This window comes from Phalacrocorax aristotelis, chromosome 6 (assembly GCF_949628215.1).
Source record: "Phalacrocorax aristotelis chromosome 6, bGulAri2.1, whole genome shotgun sequence".
In the NCBI taxonomy this organism is placed as follows: Eukaryota; Metazoa; Chordata; class Aves; order Suliformes; family Phalacrocoracidae; genus Phalacrocorax; species Phalacrocorax aristotelis.
Window position 1 is genome coordinate 4,569,399 of NC_134281.1, and position 18,450 is coordinate 4,587,848.

The 18,450-nt window shown below is 40.6% G+C and overlaps 1 protein-coding gene across 1 annotated transcript in view; it reads left to right on the forward strand.

Annotated features, from left to right (window-relative positions):
- CNTN3 (contactin 3) overlaps positions 1-18,450 on the forward strand; it is a 114,355-nt gene that overhangs the window by 75,909 nt on the left and 19,996 nt on the right. The window contains exons 7-9 of the mRNA XM_075095640.1: positions 7,905-8,041; positions 10,321-10,450; positions 11,703-11,853. Coding sequence (XP_074951741.1) covers positions 7,905-8,041; positions 10,321-10,450; positions 11,703-11,853 — 418 coding nt within the window. The remainder of the gene's footprint in view (positions 1-7,904; positions 8,042-10,320; positions 10,451-11,702; positions 11,854-18,450) is intronic.

Genomic DNA, 18,450 nt, shown 5'->3' on the forward strand with positions numbered 1-18,450 from the left:
TGTGACAAGTAAATCAGTGTGAACATTTCCATTACACATCCAGAAAGGGATTTGAACCCTCAAATAGAGTTCATATGCTGGTATAAATGTCTGCCTATATTAGATTTGTCCCAAATATGGATGTTTCTCCTAAAAAGAATAACGAGACCTGTAATGGCATTAATGGCACTCCAACTGTTTCATTTCATTTGTTCGGCTTAATGAAACCCGTTCTGCAGAATTAGTAGGTTTAAGTAATCTTTCTTATTTTGTTACTTGCTGTTGTTGCAGATAGAATGCCAACAAGTCTGTGTTCAAGACAGGATCGTTTTAGCGCTTTTTGATAATTTGAAGGATTTTAATTCTGTTTGTAGATTAATAATGTTCTATAAATGAAGAAAATATCTTCTGATGGCTTGCCACTGCTTCTGATACCAAAGCTCAGAAATCTGTCTGGTAAAGAAATCTAACCATATGCCACTCAGTCTTCCAATAAAAGATCAATATTGAAGGAAGTTGTTCTAAAAGCAGATGAGGATTTTGGGGAAATTAATGTAATATACTGACGGCTTAGAGTGGAAAACATCCATCTGCCAGAAACTACCAGTGCTGGCAAAGATGACTCAGATCTATGTGGTGATGTGAGCAGATGTTGGCTGCTGTTAAAACATTTTACTGGTAGAAGCGTAGGACCTGTCTGCTAATCATATACAGAAAAATACACATGTTACAAATGGGCAAATTCCTTTTTACATCAACAGTGAAAATATTTATTTTTCTCTTCTCAAAGGAACAAAGCATTGTTCCAAGAAACAGTATAAGAATAATTCAGGTTAACATTTTCCAAGTTCTCTTAGTGAAATAATGTGAAAAATAAATCTCTTCGGGGGAAAAAAAAAATAGGCAAAATTTTCAATTTCACTGAAAAATAGAAGGTTTTCCTTTCTTTGCAGATTTCAAATATTCTTTTTGAATGAAACGTAAAGCTAGTCCTAAATCAAAGCTTGAAACATTTCATTGCTCTGCTATGAAGTGAAACACTCTTATTTTCCTGATTTGTTTTATAAACTGAAACTGTGAAGTTTGAATTCTGAAAATTGGGTTTTTTAGTGCCTAAATGATTTTGTTAAGAAGAAAAAAAAATCAGTTATGTTTTGTGTGGTATCCCACCTCTTCTTCCAGTGATGAATTATAGTCTTGAAACCACAAAGCACTTGAACACAGGCTCAGCTTTAATTGAATCCATAGTCGTTTTCTCAAGAACGCTTATAAATTTGGTTTAGAAATTCTGTGCACATCTCTAACTCTCTTTATGAAAAATAAAATGAGTCTGCTTTTTCTGGTTTCATTGTGGGTTTTAAATATAAGCTGAAATAGATAATTAAAATAGATACTGTAAAACAGATATTTCGGGTTCTTTCATAACATTACTAACAGACTATTGATCTTCATGAAGGATTTTATCAAGAAAAGCTCAACATCAGATGTTCAGGTTTTTGTCCTCTGTACAGTTCCAACGTTTGTTTAATGCATTTTCTCCTCAGGGGAGTTCAGAAATGCTAAAAATAGAACAAGATTATCTAACTTTGATTTAATGTAAAACCTGAATATATTATTTGCTTTCACTTTATTAGTATATTCGTTTGTCATTGCTATTAGCCCTTTCCATAAAGAGATAATAGAAGAAGAAAGAATCCATGGAGACATTTCAAGGCATGGAAAAATAAGAAGAGATGAAATAATTATACTTTTGTATTTTAAGATGCAATTAAACATGTAACATGGTAGAGATACATAAAGCAGTTAATTTAAAGTATAATTGAAGAAAATATATTCTTAATTAGCACATGCTGATTTACTGGAACTCATGCTTGACTGTACCAAGGTTTAACAGGGAGAAAAAAATATGCTGCTGTTCTCCTTTTGTTCTGCAGTGGTTGTCTGTGATAGCAAAGGTGAACCCCCCAGTAATACATAGATTCTACGATTCTACATATTAGTATATCAAAAAATACTTGTATGTTTTGTTAATTACTTTGGTGATGATGTACCACCAAAATTATACTGAAACTACATTATTCATGTATGCAGAAGAGCCTCACTGTCTGATAGCCTGGCTCTGCCTTGTTCATGGAGATGTCTTCAAAACATTGACTAAAAAACTATAAATGACTAAATAATATCAAGAAGCTGCTGACTTAGTTGTCGATGCTGTCTGATAATTTAATTGCCTTGCTGCAGAGACAAATTGTTCATCTTTTGTACATACTAAAACTTTCCCCAATGATGTACCAATTACCTGTTGCTTGAGAGCATTTTTTTGAATGGAAGTCGAATAATGGACATCGTCAGGGATGAGTTAGATGCTTCTCTAGGCCCCGCTGTTTTATCAGAAGTAAGTAATTCACGCTTAAAGTCACTTGGAGTTTTGTGATAAAATAACGTTCATCACTGCTGTAGGCATCAGTAGGAGTGTCATAGCCTGACTTTCAGATATACTACCTAGAAAAACGAAGGTTACATTTTCTGGTTGGTTTTTGCCCCAGTATGCTTCATAGCTGCTTTCTCTTGGACTGTGGGAAGTTCCTTTTGACTCCGATTTATTGCCCAACAGCTGAGCTATCCAAAGGTATTTTCAAAGGAGGTTTCCAGCCCAGCTTTCAGACTTTTACTTATGTGCGAGCCCCAGTTAGGGACTGTTATGGAAGAGCTTCCCATAGTCTTCTGCCTCCAAGCAGAAGCCTGGCAGGCCTCAGTACTCTCTGGGGGAGCACAGTGTCTAGACAAAAGTCCTGGGCTTGAAGCTCCGCCTTTCCTTTGTAATATTCCTATGGCTTACAAATTTAGATTTTTATTGGAGTCTCCTACTCTGAAGAAAATCAGATGTAAAAATTCCTGTGGACATGCATCATGCATGGTACTATACAAATTATTTACAAATGAGATCTCAGCACAGCTTCTGAAAAGGGTCAACTTCTTCACCCATTGCTTCCAAGAGATTCATGGCAGTCACTCGTTGCAGTTTGGTCTTCATTCACATCAAACCCCAGATCAGTCATTGCAAAGGGTTTCTTAAAAATATAAAAAAGTGGTTCTTGCTTTCCTTATGGCCTAAGGGATGCCCTAGAGTGCAGTGAAGCAACAGTTATTTTCTTCAGGAACACCTGCCTGGACTAATTAGCTGGAAGAAAAAGGGGATTGTAGCCACCAAAAAAAAAGGATGACCGAGTCTTCTCACTGAGATAAATTTTATGAAGTTACACACTTGTATCACTTCTTGCCTGTGGGACCATGAGTATTGTAAGGAATATTTTAGGCAAAAACAACTGAAAAAAAAAACTGAAAAAAACGAACTGAAGCAAAATAGAGTCTGGTGCTTTTCCAAGTGACTGACCATGAGGCTGATGGCTAACCTTCTTGAGAAAATCAGCTACCTACAAGTATTCCGTCCTAAAGGAACTTTATATGAATCTTTCATGAAGATTGTGCAGCAAGTTCCTAAGAGTTCTTAATATTACCACACAAAACGGATTCCTGTCATAGTCTGCAACCCTGCACTACAAACTCCGTTGCAATTAACTTCCAGCCTCTCAACTTACAGGACATGGTCTTTTTTTCATCTCAGTGAAAATATATTGTCTGCTTGCCTATTCCTTGCTTAAGGAGGAAGGAGTGGTGTCTCCTCTGGAAGATCTAAGCTCTACACCAAGCCAATGCAGTAGCTCCATGACAGAACAAGGCTTTGTTACCAAGTGATTAGTTGTCCTTCAGGAGCACAGATGTGGCAGTGGTGGTGGAACCAGATGTTCTAAGCAGGTAACATTTGCCTAACAGTGACTACACCTCGAGAAGAATAAAGCTGTTGTGCTGGTTTTGGCTGGGATAGAGTTAATTTCCCTCTCAGTAGCTAGTATGGGGCTGTTTTCGATTTGTGTTGAAAACAGTGTTGATAACCCAGGGGCGTTTCAGTTCCTGCTGAGCAGGGCTTACATGGAGTCATGGCATTTTCTACCCCTCACCCCACCCCACCAGCGAGGGGCTGGGGGGGCACCAGGGGCTGGGAGGGGACATGGCTGCGACAGCTGACCCCAGGGATGTCCCACACCATATGGCGACATGCTCAGCACATAGAGCTGGGGGAAGAAGGAAGGCAGGATGGTCGGAGTGATGGCGTTTGTCTTCCCAAATCATCGTTAGGTGTGATGGAGCCCTGCTGTCCTGGGGATGGCTGAGCACCCGCCTGCCCGTGGGAAGCAGCGAATGAATTCCTTGTTCTGCTTCGCTTGTGTGCACGGTTTTTGCTTTACCTGCTAAACCGCCTTTATCTCAAACCGTGAGTTTTCTCACTTTTACTCTGCCAATTCTCTCCCCCATCCCACACGGGGGAGCGAGTAGCGAGCGGCTGCGTGGGACTTAGTTGACACCTGGGGTTAAACCACGACAGCTGTATATTCAGAATCATTTAGGCACAGTCGGGCAGAGCTCAATAAGAAGGGCAATGCTGGGCTTGGAGAGTCATGCTTATCTTTTGAGAGGGTGTGTAGATCTGCTGATACGTGACCTTCTGTGTGCACTTTTCCCAGCTGCTGCAATGTGGACGTCTTTACCTTGGCCAAAATTCAGAGTAATCAGTGGAATATTCCTAGCTGCAATTGCCCCCGTTTAGCTGCCTTTTCAATTTTGAACTGGTTAGTTGAATTGCTCTTTTTCAAAGTTTCTAATACTTTTACAGCCTTTTTTAAAGACTTTGAGATGTGGCAGATTGAAAAGGGTATTTTTCTTTCTGCTGAATTCCTTCATCAGTAATTTGAAGAGAAAAAGAGGCTTCCTCAAGAAAATCACTGAAGTCTACATCAACACTCTCTTGTGAATGAAAAAGCACCATAAATTTCGCACATTGTGGCTTAGGAAGCTCTGCTCTGCTTATTGCTGTTTTGAGGGGTTGTCTTGCTCCCACGCTTTCCAAAATGACCCAGTTTATCATATCTACTGCGGAGACTTGGGAAACCCTCCGATGGAGACTGTCTGACATGGAGTTCTAAAATGAAGATTTACGGTATAGATAATGTTTTTCTTATTAATGGAATTGAATTGAAGATCTCAAACTTGAAAACAGATTATATTTAACCTACTTTCAAGTGCAGATATGCAGCAGGTATTGCACATGTATGGATCCATCAATAATTCAAGCACTGTTGCTAGTTGCATAAATATTTAGGTATGCAAAGTGCAGGAAGCATGCCGACATGCAGTCCTGAGCTTTCATCCCCTTGACACATGTGGGGCAAATACACCAAAGCAATGGCTCTTTCTTGAACTTTGATGTTGTAACACTAACGATTTAACCAAAATTAATATCAGTAAGATAGTACATTTGTCTGACACAAAGATCAGGTTATCCTGCCTTTTCGAGTTGACCTTGATAAAGAGAGTGTAAAAAAAAAAATATCAGCCCAAACCAGTGCAAGGCATTAATCCTCACGGGGCATAAAGGACATGCAAAACAAAAGAAATAACGGAAGCTTTCACTGTCAGCATGTACTGGTTGAATTCCAAAACCTCTGAAGTTAATATCTCAATGAATACATTTTAGTAAGTTCTTCTGTGAGAAGTTGTATACATAAGTCATAAATAGTATTAATCCTTGTTATCATGAAAGTATGGTACTTACATGATTGTGTTGAGATCTTATCGCTGTATTGCAGAATATATGATGGAGAGGAAATCTGTATGCTAGAAAAGGACGAATCTTTTTTAATGAAATTAATACCAACCCTCATCCAAACGTTGGTCTGCTGGTCTTGTGCCTATGGCAATGGAACAGGTTCAGCTCTCAGCTGTGCCACAGACTCCCCTTGTGGCCATAGGCAAGTCATTAATTTCCCTGGTCTGAATTAATTGCTGGTGTAACTCCATTGTTGTAGGAAGTTCAACTGGAATTAATCTGACCTTCTCTGCTCCCAAAACTCATCTATTAAATAATAATATTTTCCTGTATCACCAGGGGCTTATTTTTTTTTTTCTAGTTGTTTCGATATGAGAGTATTATGAGATTTTTCTACATTACCAATTTTGGGAAATCTTTAAGGTAATCGAATTGACTCTGGAAAATTCTTCTGCCCTTAGCTATATATTTGCCACCAAATTTCATCCTACTTTTTATGTTTTCTCCACATGCAATGTCCAGAATTTATCTTTTATTGGAGAAATAGCATATATTGAGATTATAAACTTTCTAGTAAACTCAAAGAAAAGTAACATAAATTAGCTATAAAACAGTGTTGTTCTGTTGTGTTAAATAGCACTAAAGGAATAAACTGTTGTTTTTCATGCAGTGACGTTTATTTGCCAAGTGAGGTTTGGGTTTTGGTATTTTTTTTTTACCCTATGAAAGCTGTAGCAGATGTTTTAAACTCTATCTCTACATATTAATTGTATTTTAGGTAATTCTGAAGGATGTATGGTATTATAGAATCATAGAATCATTAAGGTTGGAAAAGACTTCTGGGACCATCAAGTCCAGTCATCAACCCAACAATACCATGTCTCCTAAACTATGACCTGAAGCGCTGCTTCTACACATCTTTTACATACCCCCAGGGACGGCGACTCCCCCACCTCTCTGGGCAGCCTGTGCGAATGCCTGACCACTCTTTCAGTAAAGACATTTTTCCTAATATCCAGTCTTAAACCTCCCCTGGTGCAACTTAAGGCCGTTCCCTCTCGTCCTGTCACTGGTGACCTGGGAGCAGAGACCAGCCCCCCCCTCACTCCAGCCCCTCTCGGGCAGCTGCAGAGAGCGAGAAGGGCTCCCCTCAGCCCCCTCTTCTCCAGGCTAAACCCCCCCAGCCCCCTCAGCCGCCCCCCAGCACACTTGTGCTCCAGACCCTGCCCCAGCCCCGCTGCCCTTCTCTGGACACGCTCCAGCCCCTCAAGGCCCTTCTTGTCCCGAGGGGCCCAAACCTGAGCCCAGCATTCGAGGTGGGGCCTCCCCAGGGCCGAGCACAGGGGCCCCATCCCTGCCCGGCTCCTGCTGGCCACCCCAGTGCTGACACAAGCCCGGGGGCTGGTGGCCTCCTTGGCCACCTGGGCACTGCTGGCTCATGCCCAGCCGGCTGTCAGCCAGCACCCCCAGGGCCTTCTCCCCCGGGCACTTCCCAGCCCCTCTGCCCCAGGCCTGGAGCGTTGCCTGGGGTTGGTGTGACCCAAGGGCAGGACCCGGCACTGGGCCTTGTTAAACCTCATACAGTTGGCCTTGGCCCATCGATCCAGCCTGTCCAGGTCCCTCTGCAGACCCCTCCTGCCCTCGAGCAGATAATACATCAAAATATTGTTTAAAAATCGGTGATTTTTGTGGGCTTTCGCAAGGCCATATTCTGATTTGTATCACTCAAATACTGTGCTAAGACTAATGTTTTCAAAAACAGTCTCATATATCCATGTATTTATCCGTTAGGTACTGGCTAGCATTAGAAAACAATTTAAATGGTGTTTAGAACTAAGGCTGACAAACCATTATATTTTTTTTTAGGACTTAAAGGATTCTCGTCAGTATTAATTTGATGATTTAGCTACATCAATTATTTAATTCCAGTATCACCATTAATTTCTTTATCTTACCTTTACCTCAATTTCAAAGTTGTGTGGTTTAATCATTAGTGATTTTAATAGTGGTTTCACTAGTTCAGCTTTAGTGATCTGTAATCTCCATTTTCTTTTGGTTTACTGCTTGAAATAAAAGCATAAAAGGGACAGCGAGTAATTTGTTTCGTTAGGTGGCTTGAAGCAGAACCAGTGAGAACCTCTGTCAGTACAAACCAGTCTACGCAGAAAACTGATGTGTGCCATGCAAATTAACCTCTTGATTCTCATATGGAACAATAACTTGTTAGGGTCTTTGTTGTTGACCTGTATTTCATCTGCAGCAAAACCTCACTGGATCCAGACGATAAAAGATACTGAAGTTGCTGTAGAGGACACCTTATACTGGGATTGCAGAGCGAGTGGGAAGCCCAAACCATCCTATCGGTGGCTGAAGAATGGAGACCAACTGTTAATAGAGGTAACCTTCTGTTTTGGAAACACGATGCTATGTAAAATTAACAATATTTTATATATGTATGAGAATTTGTAAAGGTCCATTAGTGAAAAGAAGTGTTTGATACTAGTTTTTGTATGTTTGCCAAAAGCATCCAGACGGAAACTTCAAAAGCTGCAATACCAGAAACATGAAGGCAAATTATGTTGTACAAAAGTATCCCAGCTAAAAGCAGGTTTAAAAGCAATGATAGGACCGTAGAAATCAGTATTTAAGGGCAGACTGGAGAAAGAAGTTGAATTAAAGTTAAACGTTAAGGACAATAAATGGGGGATAGAGGACTTAAATGATTTTGTTATACTAGCTATTGGCATTTCATTAAAAGTAATAAGAAAATATATTCAAACTTCTTGACGAAAATAGACAAAAGTCCTAGAAATTCATAGGGTTACCATTACTTGATGCAAAGAGTGAAATATAAACAGCAATGTAACATAGTTATTTGCTTTAATACAATTGTTAATGTAAATTAATTGAAAGTAATGCATTCGGTGACAGGGAAAAGAGGTTGTACTAGGTGGTGAGATACTTGATCTCCCAGATCAGAAAGGCAGAAGAGCACCTGATATCCATCGTGATTTTAAATCTCACAGTTTCATTGAGAAAACTGCCCAGGTCAAGTTACCAGGAATATAAACCGTGGGCACCAGCCCATCACAGGAAGGCATTTGGGCCTTGGCCAATGCGTTGTACTCAACGTTGGCACGCACAGTTGAAGAAGAAAGAGCAACTGCTCAAGTGAATTCAGTGGATGGCTATGAAAAATGATCTAAGCACTGAAAAACATTTCAGTGTCCATTCAGAGCGTTATAGTTACATGCTCACTAAAAGGAATGTTAGTGTTTTGTGGACAGGTTAAATGAGGGAGTACAAAATCTCATCTCGGTGATTTAAGAGCATTGTTACCGTATCGCACAAAGTCACTGAGGTAACGTGCTTTTTTACCTTGGTAAGTATAAATATATCTTCTCTCATTCACTGTTCCCATTTCTCCACTTTTGAGTATTGGTGTCTAGCCTTTCGGCATGGTGTCAGGGCATAACTGTGACTTGCTCTGGAAATATTTAAGAACCATGAACTATAGGACTAGCTCTTTGAAAGCCAGTGCTGAGGAGACGTCAGAAGAGTTGTTCTCTGTGTATAGCGATCACTTGTTTTCAGCTCCTTATTGCAATAATCCTCCTTCATGCTGGGTCTCCTCCACAAAAATCTGCTGGGGTTGTTCTGCTTAGCTCCCCTTCCCCATAAACGAATCTTTTGTAAGGAAGAGTAAAAAGAGCAGCTTGGGATGCTGGAGAGAGGATCAAGACGTGGAGACTCAGGCTTGTTCCTCTTTGGGGTTGTTTTGTCCTTTGTCTAACTGGGTGAGCACCCTCTAAACTGGGAGGGGACCTGTCAAGGAAGGAGCTGAGCTGAGCTCTCCTGGCTGCCCGTAGATAGCTGGAGTCACCCTGCAGTGGGGCCAACTGTAAGTACCTGCCCTTAAGAAAAGGCAGAGAGTGAGTGACTACCATTGTGTTCGGCCTGGTAAGCCATTTCCAGATCCAAACAAAAAAGCTCAGAAAATGTTTTTGAGCAAATAGTTTGTTTTTTGGTCCGTTATTATTCCTCTGGTTTTCCCCAAAGGAGAAGCTCCTTTGGGTTTGCCTTTGTCACTGGTTCCTTTTCTCCCCAGTTCCTGCCACCCTGTCCTCAAATTAGTCACTTCTTATCGTAATTCATATAGCTTTCCAAGAATAAGCAAGGTGAGATCTCTGTACTTCAGTAGTTTTGTTAGCTCGGAGGCACTTAAATATCTGTCTTCCATATAATGGCTGTTGGAATATTTTCTGCATAGAATTACAGAGAGCTCATTAGCAAATGGCATGTGTGAAATCTCTAAATAGTACGAAATGCCAGTGCCATCTGTAGAGTTTGGATACTCTGGTGTGTCGTGAGCAGCCTAGTATGATTTTGTCCATATTTCTGGGGAAATACGAGGGTAATTGAGATTGCAAAGCCTCTGTGAAACTGAGCAAGTTTGAAGAATTGATTTCATACGCTGTGTTGCCAAGTCTCGATATTCGATCACGGTTGCCATACCATGATGTGGTCAAGTCACTTATTTTAGAACTGTTCTCATGATTATGCTGTTACATTTACCCCATTTATTGTATTTATGCTGTCCTATTTATATTTCTTACTTATTTTAAATTTTTCACAGGAAATATATCATCAATAAAGATATTTTTCTTAATATTCAGGGAAGGATCCAAATTGAGAATGGTGCACTTACAATATCAAACCTAAATCTGACGGATTCTGGCAGATACCAATGCATAGCTGAAAATAAACATGGTATCATCTATTCGAGTGCAGAGCTCAGGGTTGTAGGTAAGATTCTTCCTTTTTCACTAAAACACAAACCTCACTCTCCTTCTCCACACACCCTCCACCTGCCTCATATTTCACCTCATCATGATCTCAAATTTAACTCACTCAGATGCTATCATGAAAATAAACATTTTTGTCGACCTAATATCTTTATCTACAGTGCCGAGGAGTTGACTCATCTGCTTCCAGAGGATTTGCAGTCCAATCATTCATTGCTTTAAAACAGAACACAGCTAAATTATTAATTAGGGGAAGAGCAGAGATGGGGGCTTGGACACAGGCCTGAAGATTAAAACTGCTCACGTGGTCTGGAGGCAGCTCTGGCTCGGCACATCAGTCAGCTGCACCAACCTTCTGCACGGCGGCTCCAGCGCTCCCAGGGGAGCCGTGTCATTTGAGAGCAAGAGGCTGCTCTTGTGTGCAGCCTGTCTTGATTGAGCGGACAAGGGATTGCCATTCAGTCATTCAAACGGTGTGCGCTTGGGTCTAAAGTAGTGACAACCATTTGTTTGAGGGAAACACTGAACCTGTGACTACCTTATGCACTTGTATGCTGGTGCGGTTTCTACCTCCAACATAGACTGATTTCAAATCTAACCCTGTAAGAGCAGCGTATTTTGGGGACATGAGTTATTTCCTTCCTGTTGTTAAGATTGCAGTCAGTCAGCAGGCTGCTCCCTCAGCCCCAGTCTCATAAAATACTGAATTCCCTTTCGAAGTACGTTATTAGTATAGGTAGAAGCTACATGCCGTTTCATAGCTGTTAGTTAATGCAAACTATGCCCATTCAGAATGAGCTGTGCTGTAATTTTGTGTCATCTAACATATCTGATCTGACACGCATTCTCACAGGAAACTCGAAGCCAACCAGCTCCTTGAGTTTTAATGAGACTGCTGGTGTCGACTGCCCTCCCTGGACTTAGACAAGTCATGTACGCTCACATTCAGCAAAGCGTAAAGTTAGGCATGTGCATAACTCATTGGGTTCAGTGAGCTTGAGCTCAGATGAAGTCAGTGTGATCTTCTGTGCATGATTTGTTAAGTGACCTACTCTGCACAACAGAGACCTTTACTTTTGTACCAGTATAAGGAGGAGAAATGCATCATTTTCCAATAGAACATCCAGTTGAATTAACTAATTCATGTTTTTAATTGTTTGGAAGCTGAGAAGTGTCATGTAAGTGCTAAATAATAGTATCATTAGTATAATTAAAGGTGGTTTATTCCACTGTTACTATCCCTTCTGTTTTAGCTTCGGCTCCAGATTTTTCCAAGAATCCAATGAAGAAATTGATCCAGGTTCAAATAGGCAGCACAGTTACTTTTGAGTGCAAACCCAAAGCTTCCCCTAAGGCCAAATGCTCCTGGAAGAAGGGAGGTGAGCAGCTACAAGAAAATGAAAGGTATCAAGTTCTATTGCTTTATTTGTTTTGATCTTACAAAAAGCTCGTTTATGTCTCTTTATGCAATAGTGTCATCTGTCGATCCAAATAGTTGTAAAGTCTCTCTGAAGTCTGTCTAGCTGGGGGCGTTGGTTTGGTTGGTTTTTAATTGTTGTTGTACCTGAGCATTGAGAGTACACACATATCGCTTTCTTTAGGGTCAAGGGCCAGATTTTGTTTTCAGTTTAATGTAGAGTTTGGCTTGATTTAGAGAGATCCAGGTACTGAGAGAAGACTGGAAGTACAAAGTTTATAAAACAGTACTTAAAGCCTTCGACAAAATACTCTGAAGATGCTGGCAAGGAGGCAGACAAGGTGTATTACAGCCACGGTGATAAGGTGGCTGAGAGGAAAAAGGAGATTTAAAAAAAAAAGAAAATCCTGTTGGCAAAAGTTGATAATCAGTAGGTCCAGAAGAGCACTCTTACCGGTCTAATATTTTGATTTTTACCATTCTAGTACTGTGTTTGTTTATGTGGGAGAAGTTATTACAAAGATGACTCAAAATTGTAGGGGACACACACACACACAAAGAATTATGTAGGGTTTTCCAGGTGATTGCAAGATGGACCTCATAAACCCAACCACTTGAGCTGAATAGCGGCAGCTGAAAATCAGTGTTGGCAAATCTGTAATACACTTTGGAAAGAAAAAGTAAAACAGTAAAACCACTTGTGTCCGAGTGTTGTAAATTAACTGGGAACACTTAGGAGAGCGATACAGGCATCACCGTGCACAGGTAGGTGCACACATCTGTCCAGTATGCATTATCAGTTAAATAATAGGGCATGGGACAGAATAGAAAGCAACGTTTAAAATTTTGTTACGCTGTGACAAAAATGTATTCCCTTGGATATTGTGTTAAGTGCTGGTCATCTTCTCTCAGAGATATATAGTGGAGGTAGATGGCGGATGGGTGATGAAAATATTTAGAAGTGTGACTAATGGATCTCTATCAGTACAGCCATTGAAGAGATTAAGACTGTGTGGCTGCAGGAAGGACTGAGAGGTGTGTGAAAGAAAATGAGAGGTGTACTCATTATGAATGTACTTGTTCATAGCTTAATTTCATGCGCACGTTGTTCAGATGAAAACAGGAAAAGAAAATGAAGATACACTTTCAAGTTCTTTTCAAGCAACCATGAACTTCATCTACCAGTGATGGCGTAGCTTACCGTTTCTTTAGCAGTTACAAGACAGCGAATGAGTTTTGGTGTTCGTAATTGTCAGTGGACAGTTTGTGGTTCACCTGTGTCCTCAGCTGTTGGCTTCCAACAACATGAAAACATTTTTTCCAGCAATAACCATTAAAACATTATTGAATTAGTCATAAACTAAAATTGCACAAGTCCACCGATTAAATTGAATAATCAACCTATACAGAAGCATACGGCTCTGCACTCGGGAGCAGCCATTTGCTTTGCATCTCTCCAGCGTTGGGGATTACTGTCTTTTCAAGCTTTCTGTTTTACGTTTCATTATTTGCATCGATTGGGTGTTTCAGGTAGTGAACTGGGACAGGAAAGAAAAAACCCTTGGATGAAAGGTGTAATTAAGATAGTTACATATCTGATTTAGCTTGAAACTAGGCGGTTTGGTGCTAAGGCCGTTCCAGCTGCAGCACTTCAGCACTCATTACAGGCTCTAAAAACTCTAGGGAGCAGAATAACAATTTGGGAGTTTAGCCTGCCCTGAGGTCACCCTTTTGGCAGCTAGTTGCTGGAGTATCTGAGTTAGATACAGGCTGTAGTCACAGCAACAGCCGCAGAAAGTCCTAGGGTTTGCCCGGGAGCAGTGAGGACAGGATGACTGCGAGTGTTCCCCTTGCGACGCAGCGGTGTCACCCTGTACTTCACAGGATAATTCAGGGACGGTATCACTGAAGCATCCAAAAGCCCGGACATGAGACTGAGGGAACTGAATGTTTTGTTTTTGAAGGAGGATTGCTAGGGCAGTGTGTGGTGATTTCATGAATGTGCCCTTGCTCCTCTAGGTCTTCGTGTTAGGTTTTACGAAGCTTAGGCTATCATCAGGAAGCTATTTCTGATCCAGGTGGAATTCTTCTAGTCCTATTCCTGTAAAACACCACGTCATGGTTTTGTTTTGAAATTTCTGAACACAGAAGACGCTACCAGATAAGTCAAAACTTCTAGAGGCTTTGATTGAGACCTTTATGTGCTCCATTTTGAGGCCAGAGCTCTCTCCTTAGACACAAAAGGTTTGGATACTTGCTGTTTTCTTGATCTGTGCAGCTCTCGCTCTTTCTTTGCAGGGACCACAGTAGTTTTCATGTGTTCCAAGTGTTAAGTGTTGTCAAATGTGGCAATTTGGCAGAAGATTAGGCATCTGTCATTACAGAGCTTGACACGGTAGCACAGACTCACTAGCTGGCTACATGCCTGCGAGCAAGCAAGCAACATCTCATTCAGAATAACACTAGTGGGTTTTTCTTTGTATGTGAAACATCCTGTCATCTTGTAATGACATAGTATCACATTGATAAATAAGTCTGTAACACAGGGCCACAGTGATCTCAAACTCATGTGAAACTTGTTGCTTTTTGATTACTCACATTTGTTTTTATTTTTATGGTCACTTTTGTAAAGCATCTACATAAATGCATAGCACTTGATATTTAGGAAAATTCCTAGTTTTTGTCCCCATACCATCTCCATAAAAAGGCAGGCAGGAAGAATTGTATCCTTCCCATTCCTGCCTGTCTCTGATTGGAGCTGCCTGTCATCCGCCTTCAGATAACCTGTGTAGGTTTGATTCATGATGTTCAAAGCCCCCAGGCACACCTGGACCTTGCAGGGCTCCGCACGTGTCCAAGAGCAGAGCATTCCAGCCACCACTTCTGCGTTGCTCTGGGAGCTATCTGTCTGAATAGGCATCGTCTTCGAGGTTGCTTTGCATTGCCCTTCAAAAGCAGTACCCACCAGTTTCACTCGTGGTGGTGGTACCAGGCTGAAGAAAGTAACGTTCACTTTCTGGAAATGTTTCGATCATACATGATGCTGCCTGCTTTGGTTTGTGAACATAAATTGAGACTTTTAGGTCTGCATAGTGCAGGTATCTCCAAAATAGGACCCAAAGTGTCTCCTACTACATTTTTGACAGCACACTGTAAATGGCTTGCAGAGGAACATAATAACAAGCCAATAATCCTGAATTAATCTAAATGAAGCACACTCGCCTTTGGAGAAAAGCAGAAATGCGATTCTTTGCAGAAAGTACTGGAGTTCATTACTGTCTGCTGTGAAAAATTGCAATTCATGAATTTCTTGCAGTTCTACAATTCTTGCAATTCAGGAAAGTGTTTCCAATTAGCAGCACATTTTTCAACCATTAACTACTGGAAAAGTCTGGTGGGGGAGTGTCTTTTTTTATTTGCAGAAAAAGGGAGGAATGAGTTCCCAAAAGGGGTAATGCTGGCCACAGAGGTCCAGCGTGCTCTTTACCTAGGGGAGGTTTGCCCTCAAGTAGATAAACCATATTCTTGGTATAGTCTTGCTATAGTCTTGCTATATTCTTGCTAGGTCTGCCTGTGGCGTAGTGGAGTTATTCAGTGTTGGTAGAGAACGGGGACAGTGTAATGTTTTGGGGTTTGTGTAAGCGTACACCAATGTTGCAGCGTGTCCTCGTCGGAGGATGTGCCAGCGCTCTCCGCCAGCACTGGTATAGGTACCATGTTTAGACGATGCTGGTTTGGACTGTACTTAAATTGTGAAAGCTTTCTGGCAGGCTTAGAGGCCAAACTTGGCTTAGCATGAGGGTAGATCTAGCCCTTAATGTCAGCTGTAAAAGTGAAAATGTCACATAAGATGCAGCAACATGGACAGAATCGGTATGTTTTAAGAAAATTCCTATTTGAATAATAAAAATGAAGCACAAACACTCCATTACTTCAGTGTATTCATAGTATTTTGTCCTAAGAGAGCTTATGTTTTCTGGAGGTACTGACCATGTTGCTTTAGTAAAGCCTGAAAGATTTTCATTTGGATGGCACTGTTGCTTGTATTCTTAATTTATTTTTAAATGGTGCTGCGTTTTCAGTATGTAGAAGATTTGGATAATGACTCAGTAAATTTTAATTAAGTGAGCTGCATATGATATGTCTTGTGGAGGGAAGAAAATATAATTCAAAATGGATTCATGAGCTCTGGACTCAGAAACCACTCAACGTTGAAGAATACAATCTTGCTCTTGTTAGTTTTGCAAAATATGTAATTTTTTTATTATTATTTTATAGAATATCTCGACTAAAGAGACCTAGGCAGTGAAGAGCAGTGGAATACAGAGAGAAGTGAAAGCATAGGGGTCACTGTAGAACATGCAGAAGAAAAGGCAGAAAATGGGAATTATATTAATTGAGTATTGAAGGAAGATACTCTTCCCACCAGAATGCAGTTTTGGACCTTTGAAATAAATAATTTTGGGTGATGTAATGAACATAATAATCACGAATTGGCGAGAATTCTCTTGACTTTAATGGCTGCCAGATCAGGTACTAATGGTACCTGATTACCTGGCACAGGTAACTTTTCACCTCAGGTTATGGTTCTAGTGTGTACCACCACGCTGGGAGCAGCTTGCACTTACTCATGGTTCCTTGCCAACCATCTCATATCATAAAAACCATCTCATCTTTAAAAAAATTCTCTAAAATATATTTTATCTGCAGTCATTAAGCCACAACTAGGTTTTGTTTATTCCAAATCAATCTGGAGCAACTTCTACTGATAGCAGGCCATAGCCCCCAGTGTCTCCAGGCAGAGAGAGCAGAGGGTGCCAACTGTAGTTGCCTCCAAGTACTTTCTTCGGTGTTGAAAAGCTGGCCTGAGACACCTCCATCTCCAACTGGATGTGCTTTTATTTTTCTTTTATCCTCCAAAAAAAGGAGGATTAGACATTTAACCAAGGTTAAATACACTTGATAGTAGTTTAACTCATCAAAACAGAAGACATGCCAAAATATGCTGCAGCCTACCCTAGCTTTAAAGATTTCCTTAAATGTTTGAAGTACATATATAATTTTTCATTGATATATAATACTAGACAGTTGCTGCATGTTGGCTGTAGTGGGTCCTGTGCTCCTGGCTCAAATACCTGATGGAAACAGATTAATACAAGGGATTTTGAGATCGTGTGGGGCGGTGTTTCGCCTGTAAACAAATCCACCTTTATTCCTAGATGTTTCTAGATTTACCAAGACTAGAAACAGACAAAAAGACGCTGCGAACTTTAACTTCACTAAAAGACATGCCAGTGCAATTCTCTTCAAAATCTCCCATTTCAGCATCTTTAACTGTGGCAAAGTGATGTCAAATTAAGGGGGAAAGAAAAGAGGAGAAATAATTCCTGATAAAATGTTGCATGATGCTTAGAAGTATCAGTTACTGGTTTTATCCTCCCTATGGTTTGAATTAAGTATTTTTATTTCATTTTGTGTTAACAGTTTGAAATGCTGTGATGTGGAAAGGAATTCATTTACTTACCAGTACTTCAATAGGAGCTTTTTTTTTCTTTCTTGTTAATTAATCTGGTTTAATTTAGTTGGAATTTGATTGATACATAAAAAGGCAGTTTTGACCCACTTTTCCACTTTTCCTTTGTACTGAAGTGTTATGAACTGGAAAGCAATGTTTATTTTCATATCAATAAGGATCTAAAATAGTTGGCTTTTCTGCTGAAGAATCTGACAAAAAAGGCAGTGATTACTTAGTTTGGTTGTCTGTCATTTTAGTAATAAAGTATTGTCACAGGAAGGTGAGGAAATTTGAATTCATTGACAGTTTCACTAATGACACTACATTCCAGGTGGCAGCCTTGTGGCCTTGCATCCCGAGGCATATTCTGGCCTTCATTCCTGTCTATATGCTGCTTCTGCACCAGCGTTTCAGTTTAATGGGATTTTGGTCGGAAAGGTGAAACTATGCAAACCTCTATATAATGCTGTCCCAGTTCTCTGAGTGAGTAGGTATGGGGCGGGTGAATGCAGAATAGCTTGGATATTCTTACACTACAGATACTGAAGTTGGCAGATCTCAGACTGGCATCCTGGAGCACCCCCAAAATATGAAAATTTGGTGCAGTCAGTAACAGTAGTAAAATACTCTATCAGTATGAGAGGTACGCATGCTCGTTGCACAGTAGGATTTCTCCATGGTCAGTTACGACTAAGATAACTGATGGAGGCTGTACCCCACTGAAGTCCCTCAGCTGTCTGGAAGATCTGTGATGCCAAATATGTGCTCCTAGTTTGGGTGGGACAGGAAGACTCACCCAGTTTTACCAACATGGGCCTCTCAAGTCAGGAGCCCTCAAGTCCTGAAGTTGGTTATCTCTCTCCCCGTTCTGTTGACCTCAGTCAAAAAGCATGGGCATGGGTTAAGACATTCAGCTGTTGTAGGTTTGTTTAGCTGGAGTTTTATTATGCCACCCCTTTGACTATTGGAAAAAAAATAATCTTCTCAAAGATTAATTTCCTACAGTTTTGCCAAGAGTTAGCAAGAGATGATGATTTTGTCAATGACGTTTGGATCTGATGACCGAACA